The 16,953-nt window shown below is 33.4% G+C and overlaps 1 protein-coding gene across 1 annotated transcript in view; it reads left to right on the forward strand.

Moving 5' to 3' along the window:
• Positions 1-16,953, forward strand: part of LOC103599419 (cytoplasmic dynein 2 heavy chain 1-like) — a gene marked incomplete at its 5' end in the record, with an annotated part of 226,059 nt that overhangs the window by 133,378 nt on the left and 75,728 nt on the right. The window contains one exon of the mRNA XM_008583524.1: positions 13,692-13,808. Coding sequence (XP_008581746.1) covers positions 13,692-13,808 — 117 coding nt within the window. The remainder of the gene's footprint in view (positions 1-13,691; positions 13,809-16,953) is intronic.

Genomic DNA, 16,953 nt, shown 5'->3' on the forward strand with positions numbered 1-16,953 from the left:
ATTCCATGTAATGAAATTTTCTCTCTCTCTTTTTTTTTTTTTCTGTTTTTTGTCTTTTTTCGTGACCGGTAAGGGTAATGGGATCGCAACCCTCGGTGTCGCGCCCGTACCACGACCGGCAACGGGATCGCAACCCTCGGTGTCGCGCCTGCACTGCGCTCAACCAGTGAGCGGACCAGTCTCTATATGGGATCCGAACCCTCGGCGGGAGCACCGCCGTGCTCCCAAGCGCTGTACTCTATCGAGTGCACCACCGGGCCGGCCCTGAAATTTTTAATTATCCAAAAAAATTTTTAGTGGGTATTATTTTTTGTCTTATTAATTCAAATTAAATATTAACACCTAATATATTAAATCAGTATAAATTGCCTATAATTACTTAACTCTTACATTTGAAGAAGTTCCTTGATCCACTCTAGCAGTTGAACACATTACCTCAGAGATGTCATATTTAAATATTTTGAAGGTTCAGGTAAGCAAATTTCTTAAATAATTAGGGTAGAGGAAAATTTTTGATCTATGTAGAACTGGCTGCTTGCCGAACATGGCCACATGAAGATTTGCTGTGGAACAATGCAGTGTGCTACAGAGAGAGGGTATTTTCTAGTGATCATCTCTGTAACTTTTGTTTGCAAGATTAACCTGTTAAAACAGAAAAGATTACTCCAAAAAAGCCAAATCTCCCTTAATTATTCACCTTGAAGAATTTGGAATCTTTTTTCCAATTCAATTTAGCAAAATATATTGGCCATAATTACTGTGTATATTAGGACTTTAAAAGATTGAAATACCCTCTTTGGAAAATGACCTTAAGAGGTATTTTTCAGTGTCACTTATTTGGCAATTCTTTGATTTAGCATCTAATATTGTATTTTTTAAAGCATCTTTCAGCATCTTATGATTTGTTTCCTTAGGTCAGTATTGATATTTTCCTTTCAAAAAAGAAGAAATGAGGCTGGCTGTTCAGCTCAGTTGGTTAGAGCACAGCCTTGTACACCAAGGTCAAGGGTTCAGTTCCCTGTACAGGCCAGCTAGGAGGAGAAAAAGAGATGAGGAAATAGAAGAAATAAACAACTTGCAGGTTGATAGGAAGTAATAACCTGTATTTGTGGTCTCTTTAATGACTATACAATTCTTGATCTCTTACATTTTTGTATCACAAAGCTGCCCACCCTGGTTTATGTGGAATGTTTCAAGCAGAGGCTTCCACTAGATTCAAAAGTAGAAATAAGAAAAAGCTAGGAGCTATAGGAAAATTATGATCTAGGAATGAAGGAGAAAAATAGGATGTTTGGAGTAGAGGAAACATAGCACACTGGTCATGAGACTGGCAGAGAGAAGAAAAATATGTATTGAAACTGGTTTTTAAAACTGGAACTTATAAAAAAAAATCTTTAGTCTCAAAACAGTAATATAATTTTTATGCGACTAAAGTTACATGAAGTACTATGTTTCTGGGTCTAGCTGTTGTTTATTATAAACCAAGGTATGTCAATCAGACAGCTTTAGTTAGATCTCTTTTTAAATCGTGATTTTATCTTCTACCATGTACAGTTCTTTAGGTTTTAGAGTGTAACTAGTGTCACCCTCTCCATCTGCGTTTATGATGATGATAATGATGGTGATGATTTGGATACTTTTTGTGTTCCCTGTAATAGGCTTTATGTAACTCTCAGAATAGCCCTGTGATATGAGTGTTATTATTGAACTTATAGTTGAGGAAACTGAGGCCCAGGGAAGTTATTTTTCCCAAGATCACATATGTCGTAAGTTACTAAACTGGAATTTAAACATGTTAATGATTACTAGTTCATGCATGTATGACACATTTATAGAGCAAGTGTAAATAGTTGATTTGGGGCTTTCTTGTATTATGAAATTCAGTAGCTTTTCTCCATAGAGGTTTCACTTTTCACATAGCCTCCATTTTATTGAGAAAGGAAAAAGATCTCTTCCTAGGCAAAAGTAATTGGTAAGGTATTTTTCGTTATTTTTATCACTTGACCTAGGAACCAAAGTCAAATCTTAATTACAACTATGTATTTTGATGTATTTTACAGATAGAGAGGCCTGGAAGAGAAATAAATTAATGAAATATTTGCAAGATTAATAAAACCTAAAGAATCTTGACATTAAAATAAATATTTTACAATTAAGTCAGCTGCCTATGAAGCCATATCCTTAGCCTCTGTCCTCAAAGATCCTTCAGAGCATTGACCTTACTTAATAGCTAGGCTGAAAGTGTTTATGTCCAACTAAAATTTGTGCAGAAATAATTAGATAATTTGGTATTTAATGAAGTCATCCACTTCAATATTATTCAAAAGTGTCATCACATTTTGTGGTAAATATTTATTAGAAGACTAAGTAGAATTTGTGTTCATTACTGATCTGAATACGTTGGTATCTGGATATCTTAAACTCACGATGATATCTTAAGCTCTTAGATTCTGAAGCTGTATTAAAGAGCAGTCATCATAATTAGTACCTGGCTAGAATATTTGAAATTCATCAGCTGCACTAGCTATTGATAATGGTGGAGGTCAGGGAGTTGCTAGTGTTGATTCACTCTGCCAAGAACAAAGTAATGACATAAAAAACAAATTATAGTTGTAAAGCAGGTTAATATGAGCACATGAAGGATGAAAGAAAGCTTATAATGTTTATAACAGTTAGGGATTTAAAACTCCAACCAAAATTGGGACATTAGGTATATAAGATGAATAAGGAACACAAGTTCGATGAAACCTTAAAGCCAGAATGAAACAAAGAAGTTATTGGTTATTTTGAAAGTTGCTGTGTTCAGTAACTGTATGCTTTTATCTGCACCAGTAATACCCAGCTGCCATCTGTATACTATGCTTCTTTATGGAATCATTTCATTCAAAATCTTGGCAGGAGATCCATAAGCCCTAAACTATCCAAACAATTCTGTTGCTTTCTATTTCTTTTTCCTAGATTTGTCTCCACATCATTGTAAAAGCAAGATTCAAATCTCTTTACAGCTTCTTTTTTCTTTTCTTCCCCCCTCTTTACATTTGACAGTTAAGTTGCAGTTGCAGATGTAGACTATTTAAAGTAATCCTTACACTGTCATAATTGCCTTTCCAGCTAAGTTAAACCCTCAGCAGAATCTCTTCGTGTGGTGGTGTTGGCCACTTACAGCAAAAATCATCTGGGAAGTTTGTTTAAAAGGTAGATTCCTAAGTTCCACCTTAGGTCTGTAAAACTAGACTGTCTGGGAGTCTGCTTTGGAATCTGTATACTTTGTAAGCTTTTTCGGTGATTCTTAGGCACTCTCAATTTTGAGGGCATCTGTGTTAGGAGAAACTAGAGAATTCTTTGTTTTGATACTGTATTCTAAATGATATGGAATCTGTGTATCAGATTCTTTTTTACAATCTGTTCAAAATAGTCATATTTTTCATTTGATTATAGGCTCAGAATTAAAAAATAACTAAAATACTGTACTTCTGGAAGAGACTTTAGAAATAACCTCTATTCAAAACTTATTTAGAGAAGGAATTGAGTTTCTAGTGTCATATACTGGTAAACAGTAGGCCCAGTAGGCCCAGGTTTCTTGAATTATTAAATTTGGCTCATCACAGGCTATTTCCAAGAATTTAGTTCTTTCAAACATTTTTTTTCAAATAATTGCTTTAAACTTAGGAATTTCTGGAATTTGGTTCCTGCCAGTTTTGCTCTTCCATTTAAAACAGACAAACTCCTCAAAAAGGGTTTTTCCTATACTGAGTTTATGATTTGGTCCCATGGCTACAAGGAAAAAAAAATGTCATATTATTGAATATCTTCTTTAATACTTTACAGTTCAATAATTTCAAGCTGTTATTTATGGAATTAATAAATTTAGGAAAATTGTGAAGTGCAATTCTTAGAATAGTCTTCAGCAAAATGGCTCTCTTACTACGTTTAGAAATCAGTGAGTCTCTGGAGCAATGTGAGATAACACTATGAAATTTTGGTGCAGGTACTTTTGTGCATCTAGTCAGTGTCCTGTGTTACTCAGAAAAATGTTTTAAAAGTCATTTTAATCCATATTTACACAAGCACTTAAATCTTTCTATAGAGATTTTAGATATAGGCAAGTAAGACTTGGCCTCTAGACAAAAACTTCCTAATAGTCTAAGGCCAATCCGACTCTATCCAAGAAATAAGATTTTCTGACAAAAAGCATTTTCATATTCTATAGATGGTAATAGAAATATTCATTTTTTTCATCCAGTCACTTTCCACTTAACTCCTAATAAAAGCATTCATTACAGAGGTTCGCATGACCCTCCATGCACAGGCCTTCTGCTTTCTCACTGCCTTTGTCTTCTCCTCCTTTTCCCCTTGCTCACTCCTTCACAGCCACCCTGGCCACACTCGCCTTGAGCTTCTGCCTGAGCCATCACTCTCTGTTCTCTTCCCCTGGAACATTCATAACCTAGATATCTGCATGGCTTACTCTATTGCTCCCTTCAGGTCTCTGAATGTTACCTCTTCAGACACGTGAGTGTTTATATAAGATAGCAACACTCTCAACACTTAGTAGCTCTTATTCCCCTTAACCTGCCTTATTTCTTTCCGTAAGACTTATTGATACCTTTAAGTATTCTTCTGATATTGAATATTTACTATCTTTTCAAAATACAACATGTAATACATTTATAAAAGAATATATGTAACATTAATATATTAATATGTAAAATTAAAACATTAACAGCATGATGACATAATGAAATCCATGAACTAATAACTTAACCCAAGAACAGATGTTACTGTACCAGTGACTCACATCAACTTATGTGATTCTCTTCTAACACACTGTCTTTCCACAGAAGGAACCACCATCCAGTTTTATTTAAAAATTTTTTTTTATAGTTTTATACTTTTTCAGTATTTGTATTACATGCATTCTCTCTTTCACACACACATTTGTGCCTAAAAATATGTTGTTTTGTTTTGCTTATCTTTTGAGCTTTATAAAACAGTGTATTGCATGTGGTATTCTAGGATTTACTTTTTTACATCATCTTTGTTTTTCTAAGATTCATTTGTGGTGTGTGTTTGGCTGTAGTTTCATTCTTTTATTGCTGTGTAATATTTCATTATGTATATAAAACCCAATTTGTTTATCTGTTTCCCTATTGATGGACATTTGGATTACTCCAGCTATTTTGGCTTTCGAAACAGTGTTATTATGAACATTTGTGGATATGTCTCCTGGTGCATATATACGTGCAAGAGTTTCTCCAGAGTACATACTTAGTAATAGAATTGTGCGCCAAATTGTTTTTAGTGATGGTACTAATTTACTCTCATACCAGCAGTATGTAATGTCTACATTCTTTTAATCCCACTAGTACTTGGTATTTTTAGATGCCTTTATTTTTGCCAGTCTGGTAGGTTAAAATGGTATTTCATTGTGGTCTTAATTAGCAATTGTGATTACTAATAAGACATAACATTTTTACAAATGTTTATGGGTGATTACTGCTTTTTCAGTTGGAAAGATAGCAATGAGGCGCATTTGGCTGAAGCACAGTAAGCAAGAGGGAGAGTGGTGGAATATGAGGCAGGAGCTGTAGCTTGGGAGGAGGTGGATTAGATTACATTGAGCCTTGAGAGCCATGGAAATAACTAGATCACTATGACAGCATATGGCTTATAGAGAATAGACAACGGGGGAGTAAGACTTAAAGAGTTAGAAAGCAGTTACAGTAAGCTAATGCTGTTGCACAAAAATGGTAGCACGTTCTGAGAGGCAATTGTTATTGGTCAAATTTTGATTAGCTTTATTTCTATAAAAGTTATATGTGTGTTTATTTCTGTAAGAGTCTTTAAGTGCTAGCCACATTTTCACTTATTTTTTCTTAATCAGGCTTTGAAGTTCCAGATCTTTATTATTTTTATAGACTCAATAGCAATTTCATAACAAAATCCTTAAAATACGTTATATTTATTCTTAGAATGTAATGATGGTTTTTCTGTTGCCAAAGATTTGACAATTAATTGCTGACATAATAATTTTAGCAACATTGCTTTTAATGGCTTTTATGAACCCAGCAGCTGTGGTTACTCATATTCAGCAGCTGCAGTTATCTTGACTCAAATGGTTTTTCATCAATTATTAGAGAAGTCAGAAGTTCCTGGTAAATTCATTTTTTAAAATGAGGAAGCTTGAGTTACTTTTTTCTGTCAGATGTCCTTCTATTTGAATATATTAACCCATATTTCAGGAGCTTTATTAGCTGCATATTTATTAGCTACAACTTTGCTAATAGCACCATCAGCAAAAAGATAAATGTATGTACTTATATACACAATATAATAATCTGACTGCTAATTGTGGGCAAATCTGAGTTTGAATACTTTTCACATTTTGAGTTCTAAGACCATTCAAGACTAAAGCAGGTAGATTGGAGGATATTATCAGTCTATTTAATTTTGTAATATACACAATGATTTTATATTTATTCCTTTTGAATGTTTATATGGAAATAATAAACTTATTAATATTGTTAACTCAATTTTTACTTTACAGGTTATCATTTAGCAAGAAATAAAAAATGTCTTTTACTTTGAAAATGGCAATTAAAGGGAAAGAATTAAGTACTTTTCTTTTGTGAATTATATTTTGTGGTAATGAAAGAAAAGTTGATAGAAGAAAGCTCTTCTTTATTGGAAGAATATGGGAATATTTCTAATAAATATGGAAAGAATGATGAAATTTGAAAAATCCCTATTTTACAAACCCTAATAACGTAATTGGTTCAGGTGATTATTGTTAAAGGTGAGCTAGATGGAAGACTGATGGAGAAATTTGTGAGAAAGATAAGCTGTCACCTCTGTACCCAGTAATCAATCTTCGCATCACAAAGATAAGACATTCAGACACTATCAGCCTCCTGATATGATGTAATATGAAGTATACTTTCCAAAAGTATTGTTTCAAAAAACTGAGAGTAAACCTACTTAACATTGTTTTAATAATTATCTTTTTTTTTTTGCTTTTTACAGCTTTATTGAAATTAATCGACATTCAGTAAACAACATATTTACAGTGTATAATATAAGTTTTGACATATGTGTACACTTGAGTCCATCACTGCATTGACATAGTGAGCATTCCCATCACATCCAAAAGTTTTTTCTTGGTACTTCATAATCCCTTCCTCCTGTCTCCTTTCCCCTATCTATAGGCAACCACTGATTTCCTTTTTATTAGAGTAGGTTAGTTTGCATTTTCTAGAGTTTTATATTAGAGGATAATACAGTTAAGTATTCTTTTTTATATGGCTTCTTACTCAGCATAATAAAAGATTCATCTATGTTTTTATATGTATCAGGAGTTTCTTTTTATTGCTAAGTAGTATTCCATGTGTGCCATAACACAGTTTGTTCATTCACTCATTGGAAGACATTTAGATTGTTTCCAGTTTGGGGCTCCTAAAATTAAGCTGCTACAAACATTTGAACATTTTATGTTTTTGTATGAAGAAACATGATTGATTATACATATCTGTGGGATACAGTATTGAATATCTATACCCATGTGCGATATGTGATGCTCAAATCAGAATTAGTATATTCAACATTATATAATAATTTTTTGTGGCCCTTTACCAATTTCTTGCTAACCCTTCTCCTCCTGCTTCTTTCCCACCTCTGGTGGCCTCAGTTCTGTTCTAATCTTTTGAAAACTCAACAGATTATTGTGGTTGTATCCTTCTTTCTTTCTTATTTATTCACTTATTTATTTTAGCTCCCGTTTATGAGTGAGGACATGCGGTATTTCTCTTTCTGTGCCTGGATTATGTCACTTAGCATAATTTTCTCTAAGTTCATCCATGTTGCTGTGAATTTAAAAAGTATTCCATTCTTTTTTATGGCAGAGTAGTATTCCATTGTATAAAATATACCACATTTTCCTTATCCTGTCATCTGATGATGGACATTTAGGTTGGTTCAAACTCTTGGCTATTGTAAATACAGCAGTGCAGGGATCCCTTCAATATCATGATTTCCATTCCTTTGGATATATACCCAGCAGTGGGATTGCTGGGTCATATTGCAGTTCTATCTGTAGTTGAGGAAACTGCATACTGTTTTTCATAATGGCTGCACTAATTTATGGTCCCAGCGACAGTGTAGGAGGGTTTCCCTTTCTCTGCATCCTTGCCAGCATTTGTTATTCTGTCTTTTTAATAATGGCCGGTCTAACTGGGGAGAGATGATATCTCAATTTGGTTTTGATTTGCATTTTCCTAATGCTTAGTGATGTTGAGCATTTTTTCATGTGTCTGTTGGCCATTTGTATGTCTTCCTTTGAGAAATGCCTATTTAGCTCCTTTGCCCATTTTTTAATCGGTGAACAGATGCTTTCGGTCTAACTGGGGAGAGATGATATCTCAATTTGGTTTTGATTTGCATTTTCCTAATGCTTAGTGATGTTGAGCATTTTTTCATGTGTCTGTTGGCCATTTGTATGTCTTCCTTTGAGAAATGCCTATTTAGCTCCTTTGCCCATTTTTTAATCGGTGAACATATGCTTTTATTTCCCTTAAGCAAATGCCTAGTAGTGGAATGGCTGAATCATATGACGGGTATATGTTTAATGTTTTTAAAAAATATAAATTAATTTATTAAAAGGGCTATTAAATTTATTAAGAGGGGTAGTTAACAGGTGCAGAGAAAAGGTCAACACAATTCTGTTAAGAATGTAATTGGCACAGTCATTTGGGTATGCATTCCTAAAGGTTTAAGAGATCTTTGCCTGTAACTTAAGAGGTTCAGCAGACTGCTAGCCCACAGATTCTGGTTTCCAGTTCAGCCTATACAACTGGGCAAATACAAGAATGGTGTGTATTTGCTGTCGAAACTACTCCCTCCAGCCCCACTTCTTTCAGAATCTGTGCCCTTTCAAATGTAAATCTCAGTGGCTGAGCCTGTTGCCAGCCTCAACACATTTCCATTGTCATCTTTGACATGTTAGCCCAATGGTAACTACTCAAATATTTATTGGAATAATATGGAGGTTGAAGAGTTAGGATATATTGAGAATATAGCAGTGTCCTGATAGGGTGGAATTCTAGGCCACTGTTGTCCAAAACAGTGCTAGTTAGAAGGGCCCCAATATAATTCTCCTAAGGAACAGTCAGGATCCCCTTAAACCCCTCTGCATGGGCAGAGTAGGCCTCACTTATGCCTAGGATCCTGCCCAGTTCTCCCCCTCCCTCAGTTCTCCAGAATTTTTTGAAATGTAAATGAAGGAATTGGCCCACTCACACTGCAGCACATTGCAGCAGCTGGTAGCCTGGAAGTTTTTGTAGGGCTGTCTGGCAGGGGAGAAGTCCAAGAAATCCAGTTGATGTTGCAGAGTCCAAAATTCAGAGTGGGCTGCAAGCTGTCTTGAGGCAGGATGCTAGTGAATTCCACAGTTTGTCAAAAAGAATTGAAACAAGTTCCTAGGATGCCTTCCTCAAACAGTGTAATTTTTTAACCAACTGCCAGACTGTTTTCAAATGTGGTGTATACTAAATATTTTTTAAAAGAATAAATCGGTGAAAGAATTAGAGATGAGGTCTTATAGGTGTGTGTGTTTGGTTGTATACATATGCAATATAGTGTATTTATATATTCTGTGTCTCTTATTTGTACCTCCACAAATAACAAAAGTGTAATTTTACTTTCAGTAAGTAGTATTATTAGAGACACTAATTATTCAAAGTACAATAAAGCATCCTAATTATATCTCCTCAAGGCAGAGCTAATATTTTATATAACTTAGGATTAACCATAGTTATATATAAAACTAATGTATATGATTTATAATGAAGTGTTCAGCCTAGTACCACAAATAATATATCTCAAGTTTGAAAACTGGTATATTCGCTAGTGTTAGTATGAATTTAAACATCCTTTGATGAGAGGTTCATTCTTAATTTACTTATGTTAAAATTGCACAGGCCGGCAGATATCCTGAGATTTATTTTCAGAGTTTTAATATCATATTGCCCTGAATAAAAATGATGATGTGAGTTTTTAATATGGTAGAGTGCCTGTACATTTCACTTTTGATCTTCAGTGAAATCTCATCTCACAAATCACTAGCATAAATTACAACTTGATCTTGTGTGTGACAGGCATAAATATTTTTATTGAGAAACATGAATGTTTTCCCTCCCCCCTTTATCCTGCATGTATCAACATATAAAGATAAACCTCTAGATATTTTCCTTTGTCTCACTTTGTTAGTGTTAGCTTTTTTTGTAGTGAGATCCTTCTACCCTCTCCTCCTTTGCATTCTTTTAGATTCATTTTCTCTATTTTATTAAATGTTTTTTCTATTTTGAAAAATTTGCACTGTAATTCTTTTTTTCTTTGATGCTTATTCTAAATTTTCACATACCTTCCTTCTAAATGATAGGATTTAGAAAACTTTAACTCTGGTCACTCCATCCCAACTTATATATGATTACTTTACAATGTTTTATATCTGCTATGTTTTGGGATCCAACTTTGTTAGATTTACAAACTTCTTGAGTATTTCCATTGCTTACCATTCCTTTTTACCCATTAGGCCTTCTTTTTTCTGGTGATTGTTTTATCCCTAATGTACATGTTTTAAATAGTAAAGATCTGTTAATAGTATACTATTAATTTTGTCTCCAAACATCCTTATTTCATTTTTTTCTCAAAAAAACATTTTGATAAGTTTATAATAATTCTAGATAATAATAATTAATATATAATATAATATATAATAATTAATATATAATATAATCTAGTCTTTTTCTCAACGTGTTTTGTCTTTCATTGTTCCAGTTGGGAAGTAGCTGACAGTTTTTTCTTAATGATATTGTATCATTTCACTTTAGCTTCATCTAAGATCTTCTCTTTTTCCTTAGAGTTCTGAAGTTTCATTGTAGTAGGTGATTTCATTTGTCCTGGCTAGGATTCTTTGAATTTTCTGTATATGAGGAATATTGTCTTTCAACAGTTCTAGAAAATTCATAGAAAGTTTCTTTTTAAATGTTGCCTCTGCCTCATTTTACCAACTCTTCCTATGAAACTCTGATTAATTATATTTTAAACCTTCCCATTTTCCCCCCATGTTTTAAAAATCTAACTTATTATTTTACATCTTAGTTTTTTTTCCTCTTTGACTTTAACCTTTAATGACTTCCCTTAATTTCTTTGGCACTTCAGTCATGAATTTTAAGAAGGCATTTTGTTGGTGATGATGTTGCTTATTTGTAATTTTGAAATGTTCTTTGTTATAAAAATTTCTCCAGACATCTAGTTTGCTATATTCCCTCCAAGAAAAATGTGACTTAATTTCTTTGATGATCCATTTTCTCATCTATAAAATGAGAATGTGTGTCTTATTCCTTCTCACTCCAAAAAGGATTTACTGAAGGTGACTAAGAAAAATATGAATAATCTACTAGGGTAAAATCAATAGTTGAAAAAAATCAGTGAAAGAGGAAATTAAGATGGGAAAAAAAAAATAAAACTAGGGAAACAGTTTATGCCAAAACAAACAAAAGAGCTTGTGCTCTGAGGTTCTATGAAGATGATATCGTTAGGTCAAAAATTATTCTGTGTGCTTCACAATATCTAAAGGAAAAAGGAAAACACAATTATGTATAAGATTCAGTGTCTTAAAATAAAAACACACCAGTTGCTCAGGAGAAGCAGAGGTATTCCTGAAATGTCTCTCGTTGGTCTTTGAAATGAGAACAGGTGAAACAGGAATGACAAAATCTTCTGTAGCTTCCTTACAATTCTTACAGATCTCCCAAAGTATGCCAGTGGCATTATGCAAGCTGTTAAGTATGAGTAGAACATGGAAGAATTGATGTAAATATAGTGTTATGGGGTGAAATTTTGCTCTGTTTGGAACCATTTTAAGGCAGTATTATTGAAAAAAGTATTTTTTAACTCATTTAAAACATAAATAATAGAATGAAATTTTATTATTTGTGCTTTATAGAATGGTAAATATGTATGTTAGATTTTGTAAAACAAAAGATGGTCCATTGTTATAAGTTACAGCCCTGTCCTCATTAATAAAAATATTATATATTTAAACTTTCTTTTTATTCTGTTTATTAAAAATTACAGTATATTATGATAGTGTTATTTTAAAAAGCAAGGCTCACATGTTATTTTTCTAGGATAGAAAACATGACCTTTTTTCGCTGCTACAAATTTTATTCTTAAAATAATTTTTTTAACATCATGCATAAAAAAATTTGCACTTTTTTCTTTAGACATCTCTTTGCATTCTTATTTGTTTTCTGTCACGTTTGACAAATTTAAAACACAAATAAGTGATAGCAAATGTCACCAGAGTTAAAATAGCGCTTCTGACTACCAACCAGTGATGTTTTGTAGTCTAGCAAAGCTTATAAATTAGGTGTTCTTGTAGGGTTCAGCTAGAGCAAATGAAAATAATTTATCAGAAAAACAAACAAAATCAAACCCTAAATCACTACAGTTTTTTATGATTAGAGAATCAATCAAAAGCTAAAAGTAACAAGTTTAACAGCATGATTGTGGATGTTTGACAATTAAGTAGTACATTCATTCTGAATGATTTATGGCTCTTATTTTATTGCAAACTTTTAATATCAGAACCTAACAAAATAGGAAATATAGCCCAATATGTTAAAAGGGAAAAACAGCTCACATCTCTCAAAAAGTAAAAACAGAAAAGTAATCAACATGGTGCAAATGTTTAAGTTTAAAATACTGGCTTAGGAAAACATATACTTGTTTTTAGGATTTATTTTGTTTATGTTAGATAACCAATGAGAAAGCACAATTTTAATGTCTAGTTGAAGTAAAGAACAATGAATGGATACCTCACTGACTTTATACACACACACACAATATGTTATCCAATATTTAGCATGCTTGGTAATACTGTGGATCATTCTTAGCAAATTATTAAGAAGGTTAATTAATGTTCTTAAAGTGGGAGCCAATAAACACTATTTTAGAAAAGAAAATGAGTGAACTGATTTTGATGAGAATGATAATAAAGAAGTTGATAATAGGGAAGTTATGGAAGTGAAAGTCCTGATAAGGGAATAATTATTTATCTTGTTTCATTTTAATTAATTGACCTATACTTTTATTGAAACCTTATGAGTAGAGGAAACATTGAAATGACAACTTAAAATTAATATCACGCATTAAAACTTACATTTATGAATAATTTTTTCCCAATGAATAATTACATAAAATTGCTTTAATGTTTTATATGGTGTTTGCTATTCTATTTACTATTTTTCCTGTCATTTCATATTTTTAAAGAAACTAATTTATGAAATTTTGAAATTTAAATCAATCAAACTGACAAATATTCTGGATTTCAGAAGTGAACAGAGACACCAAGGGGTTATTAATGATGGGCACGTAGAGCTTTCTGGGTAAAAAGCACTTTTCAAATAAGAGCCATTACAGTATATAATTCTTATGGTGGTTTCCCACAATTTTAAGTTCTTTTATTTTTAAAATACTTAAATCAGTAAATATGAAGACAAATGAACAGAGATGATGGGATTAAAATCTGTTTACAATGTATTTGGTTTTTATTTTTATGAAATAATGTCTGTTTTTGTACCCTGTTTAACTGACACTTTCATTTATTGCTGCTTATTATTTTCTTCATTCAGGTTATTTCACAGTTGAGGATCTTGGGCAGATCAGTAACAGCTGGTAGCAAATTTGATAGAGAAATCTGGTCTAATGAACTCTCTCCTGTCCTCAATCTATGGAAGAAACTAAACCAGGTTAGTAGTAGAATATTCTTTTGATTTTTTTTTCTTTTTTCTCCCTTTTATTTTTTCCAGCATCCTAAACCTATGTTCCCCACTTATACCTGATCCATACAAGTTATCACATTGCACAAAGTACGAAGTATGAAGTCATGGCCTTTGATCTCCTTTCTTTATATCAATCAATAAATATTGAAGTCAGTATTTTTTACCCACTCTTTGTTAAATCAATCTTTGCTTATCTTTAAATGAATAACCAAATTTACACAAAATTTCAGTTTCTCCTTTAGCAATTCATTCACTGTCTCAGTGTTTGGTAGTGTTCTCTTTCTTGAGACTCAGCTTCTTGTACCAATTTGTGAGCCCAATTTCCAACTCTTTTTTTAATGACATTGCCTGTTTTGAATTTTCTGAAGATTTCCAGGTCCATGCAATTCTTTAAAAGTGTACACATATACAACCACATTAATATGTATACTTTATGTATTATATGATAGCTGTTTATTCTGAGGAAAATAATGTACTATTATTTTCAGTCTGTACTTAGAGAATAAGATAGAAATTGAATGATTTGAATAATTGACTGTTTACTCCTTATTAAATAGCAAATTAATGGTAAAAGTAATACTAATTATTGTAAAGACCTCATCTTACATTTTAGAGACATAATCTAGGTATCTGTTGGAAACCTTCCTTCTCTCTGAAATCAGGGAGAACTTATTTGAGCCAATTTCCAGAGTTTGGGTGAGTTTGAACTCTACTTCGTAATTTTGTCACCTTGCTTCCTTATAACTTTCCTGTTTTTGCCTCTGAATTTTTACTGGCCATATTGTTTTTACCCCACATTAGATTTGGCCAGTCATGTGATTTTGTAGTTAATGAACATTTACGAAGTTGCAAGGAATAGCTCACATTGCTAAGTATATGGTCTACTAACTCGTTTCCTTTGGACTTACATTCTTTGAAATTCTGGCACTTCCTAAATTCTTGCAGTTCACTCTTCCCTCTGTGTGAAATTTCTTGGGATGTATATAGTTTAGTCTTCCTTTCTCTACTTGCTTCTGTTCATCAGGCCCATCTTATTTTTGTTGCTTGCCCTCTTCCCCAACTAATACACATACATAGTTTCTTTGTAATTCTGTTTTCTTTTTTTTCCTACATAAAGAGGATCACAGATGTGACTTCGAAGGCTTATATATAAATTATTTGCTTCCTTGCCCCAGGCTCTCCAGAGCCAGGGTGGTGGGGGGCCTTGGGCCTTGGCCACGCAGTACTGACAAGTGCAACCAGTGACGACCACCGAGCTGTAGCAAGAAGGGCCCCAGGTTCCCGAGCTGGGGTGGTGGGGAGCAAGGCCTTTTGCTACTACCCCCTGCCATCTGCACCCGGCCTAGCAATGACCAAGCCACCCCTGGAATCCCCCTGGTCTCTCCTTGGGAATGAGGGGGGTGCCACAGGCTTCAGTCCCACCCCTCATCCTTCCTCCTTTTTCCATCCCATTTCCTTCCCCTTTCTCCTCCCCCTCTCCCCTAAACTGCTCTGCAACAACATCATAGAATGTAAAAAATAATATTAATAAAAAAAGGAAAAAAATAAATTATTTGCTTCCTAAGACCCAACCCAAGTTAAGAAACTCAAATTAGTTCTCTGCCTTTCCCCAAACTCTTATTTGCAGTGTAGATATAGCCTATTATTTGTTCTCTGATGTTGGATTTTTGCTTCAACACATCCTCTCACTACCTCATTTCTACATACAGAGGAAAAAAGGTCGAGTACAATATCATAGGAATATTGAGGTGTGTAGGCAGGAGTACATAAGAAGATTATAGTATATGTTGCTGAAATATTTTATTTTAGTGGAAGCACCTCGAGAAAAGTTATTTGGATAAGCTCAGTAGATGCTCAGTAGATGACTAAATGAGTAGTCACTCTGAAAGGGCTGGGGACAGGAGAAGGAAACCAGGGATCCCAAGCTAAAACAAAGTATCAAAGGGAAGGATAAAAGTAGATTTTGGAGTAATTTGTGGACTGTTCATATGTGACTACTTTGACTTTTGTTGTTCCTACCGAAAATAGGTGTCCTTGGATTAAACCTGGGATCCACACTTTTTCAATTCATCCTCCACATTCTTCTTAATTATATTCTGAATCATGTAATTCACCTTTTTTGAAAACTCATTTGGTTACTTAGGAATAAAATAAAATACCAACTCCTTAATGTGGGCATTTGAGGTCTCATCCCAGGCTGGCTGTCTGTCTTCATTCTGACTTCTTTGTACCACATGTCTCATGTCTTTGCTATACTACAGTATTTGCTGTTTTGTTTGTTTTTAACATACCAGGTCCTTTTAAACATTCTTATTTGTTCTCGTGGTTCCCTCTGCATAGATTTACCTTCCTCTCTGTTTAGTTTGATAACTTTTTTTTTATAATCCTTAACAGTCTAACACAAATACTACTATTTCTCTGTGCTTTCCAGAGATATCCAGTACAAATCCTGTGGTAACAAAGATTAGTAAACCATCTCCGTGTCTTAAGAAGCTCACAAAAGGTTTAATGTGTAGGTTCACAGAAATAGTGTATATTAAAAAGATCACTTTAGATCTATTTGCTTTTCATCCTTATTTCATGAAGCCTCTTTTTAGTAATTTCTTGAGAAGTCCCCTTTCTTTGATTTCCAATTTAGTAGTTATTTCTTTATATGAAGCAACACAGGAGTTAAAGAGTTGCTAATGAAAAAGAATTGCTAATTAAAAAGATTATAATTTTCATTCCCAAGATAAACTGCTTGTTAAATATTGTTATATTTTCGATATAAAGAACACATTTTCATTTATTAGGATTATGAGATTATCTGTCATGCATTGCTTAACAATGGGAATCGTTCTGAGAAATGAGTCATGAGGCAATTTTGTTGTCATGAAAGTATATTATGAAAGGGAACATAATACAAGGGATAATAGGGAAATAGTTGTTGCTGAGTCTCTATGTGCCCACTTTCCACATCTGTTAAATAAAGATTTTGTAACCCCCTCAAAGTGAAGAAAATTAAATGACAGATAGGGATTGTGCCTGGCATTTAGTGAGTGTTAGCTAACTGTTAGTAACTATTATTTTGCTATGGGGATGGGTGGAAATCATTTAAAAATGCAAGAATTCT

The sequence above is a fragment of the Galeopterus variegatus genome, unplaced genomic scaffold (assembly GCF_000696425.1).
Source record: "Galeopterus variegatus unplaced genomic scaffold, G_variegatus-3.0.2 Scaffold2954, whole genome shotgun sequence".
Classification (NCBI taxonomy): Eukaryota; Metazoa; Chordata; class Mammalia; order Dermoptera; family Cynocephalidae; genus Galeopterus; species Galeopterus variegatus.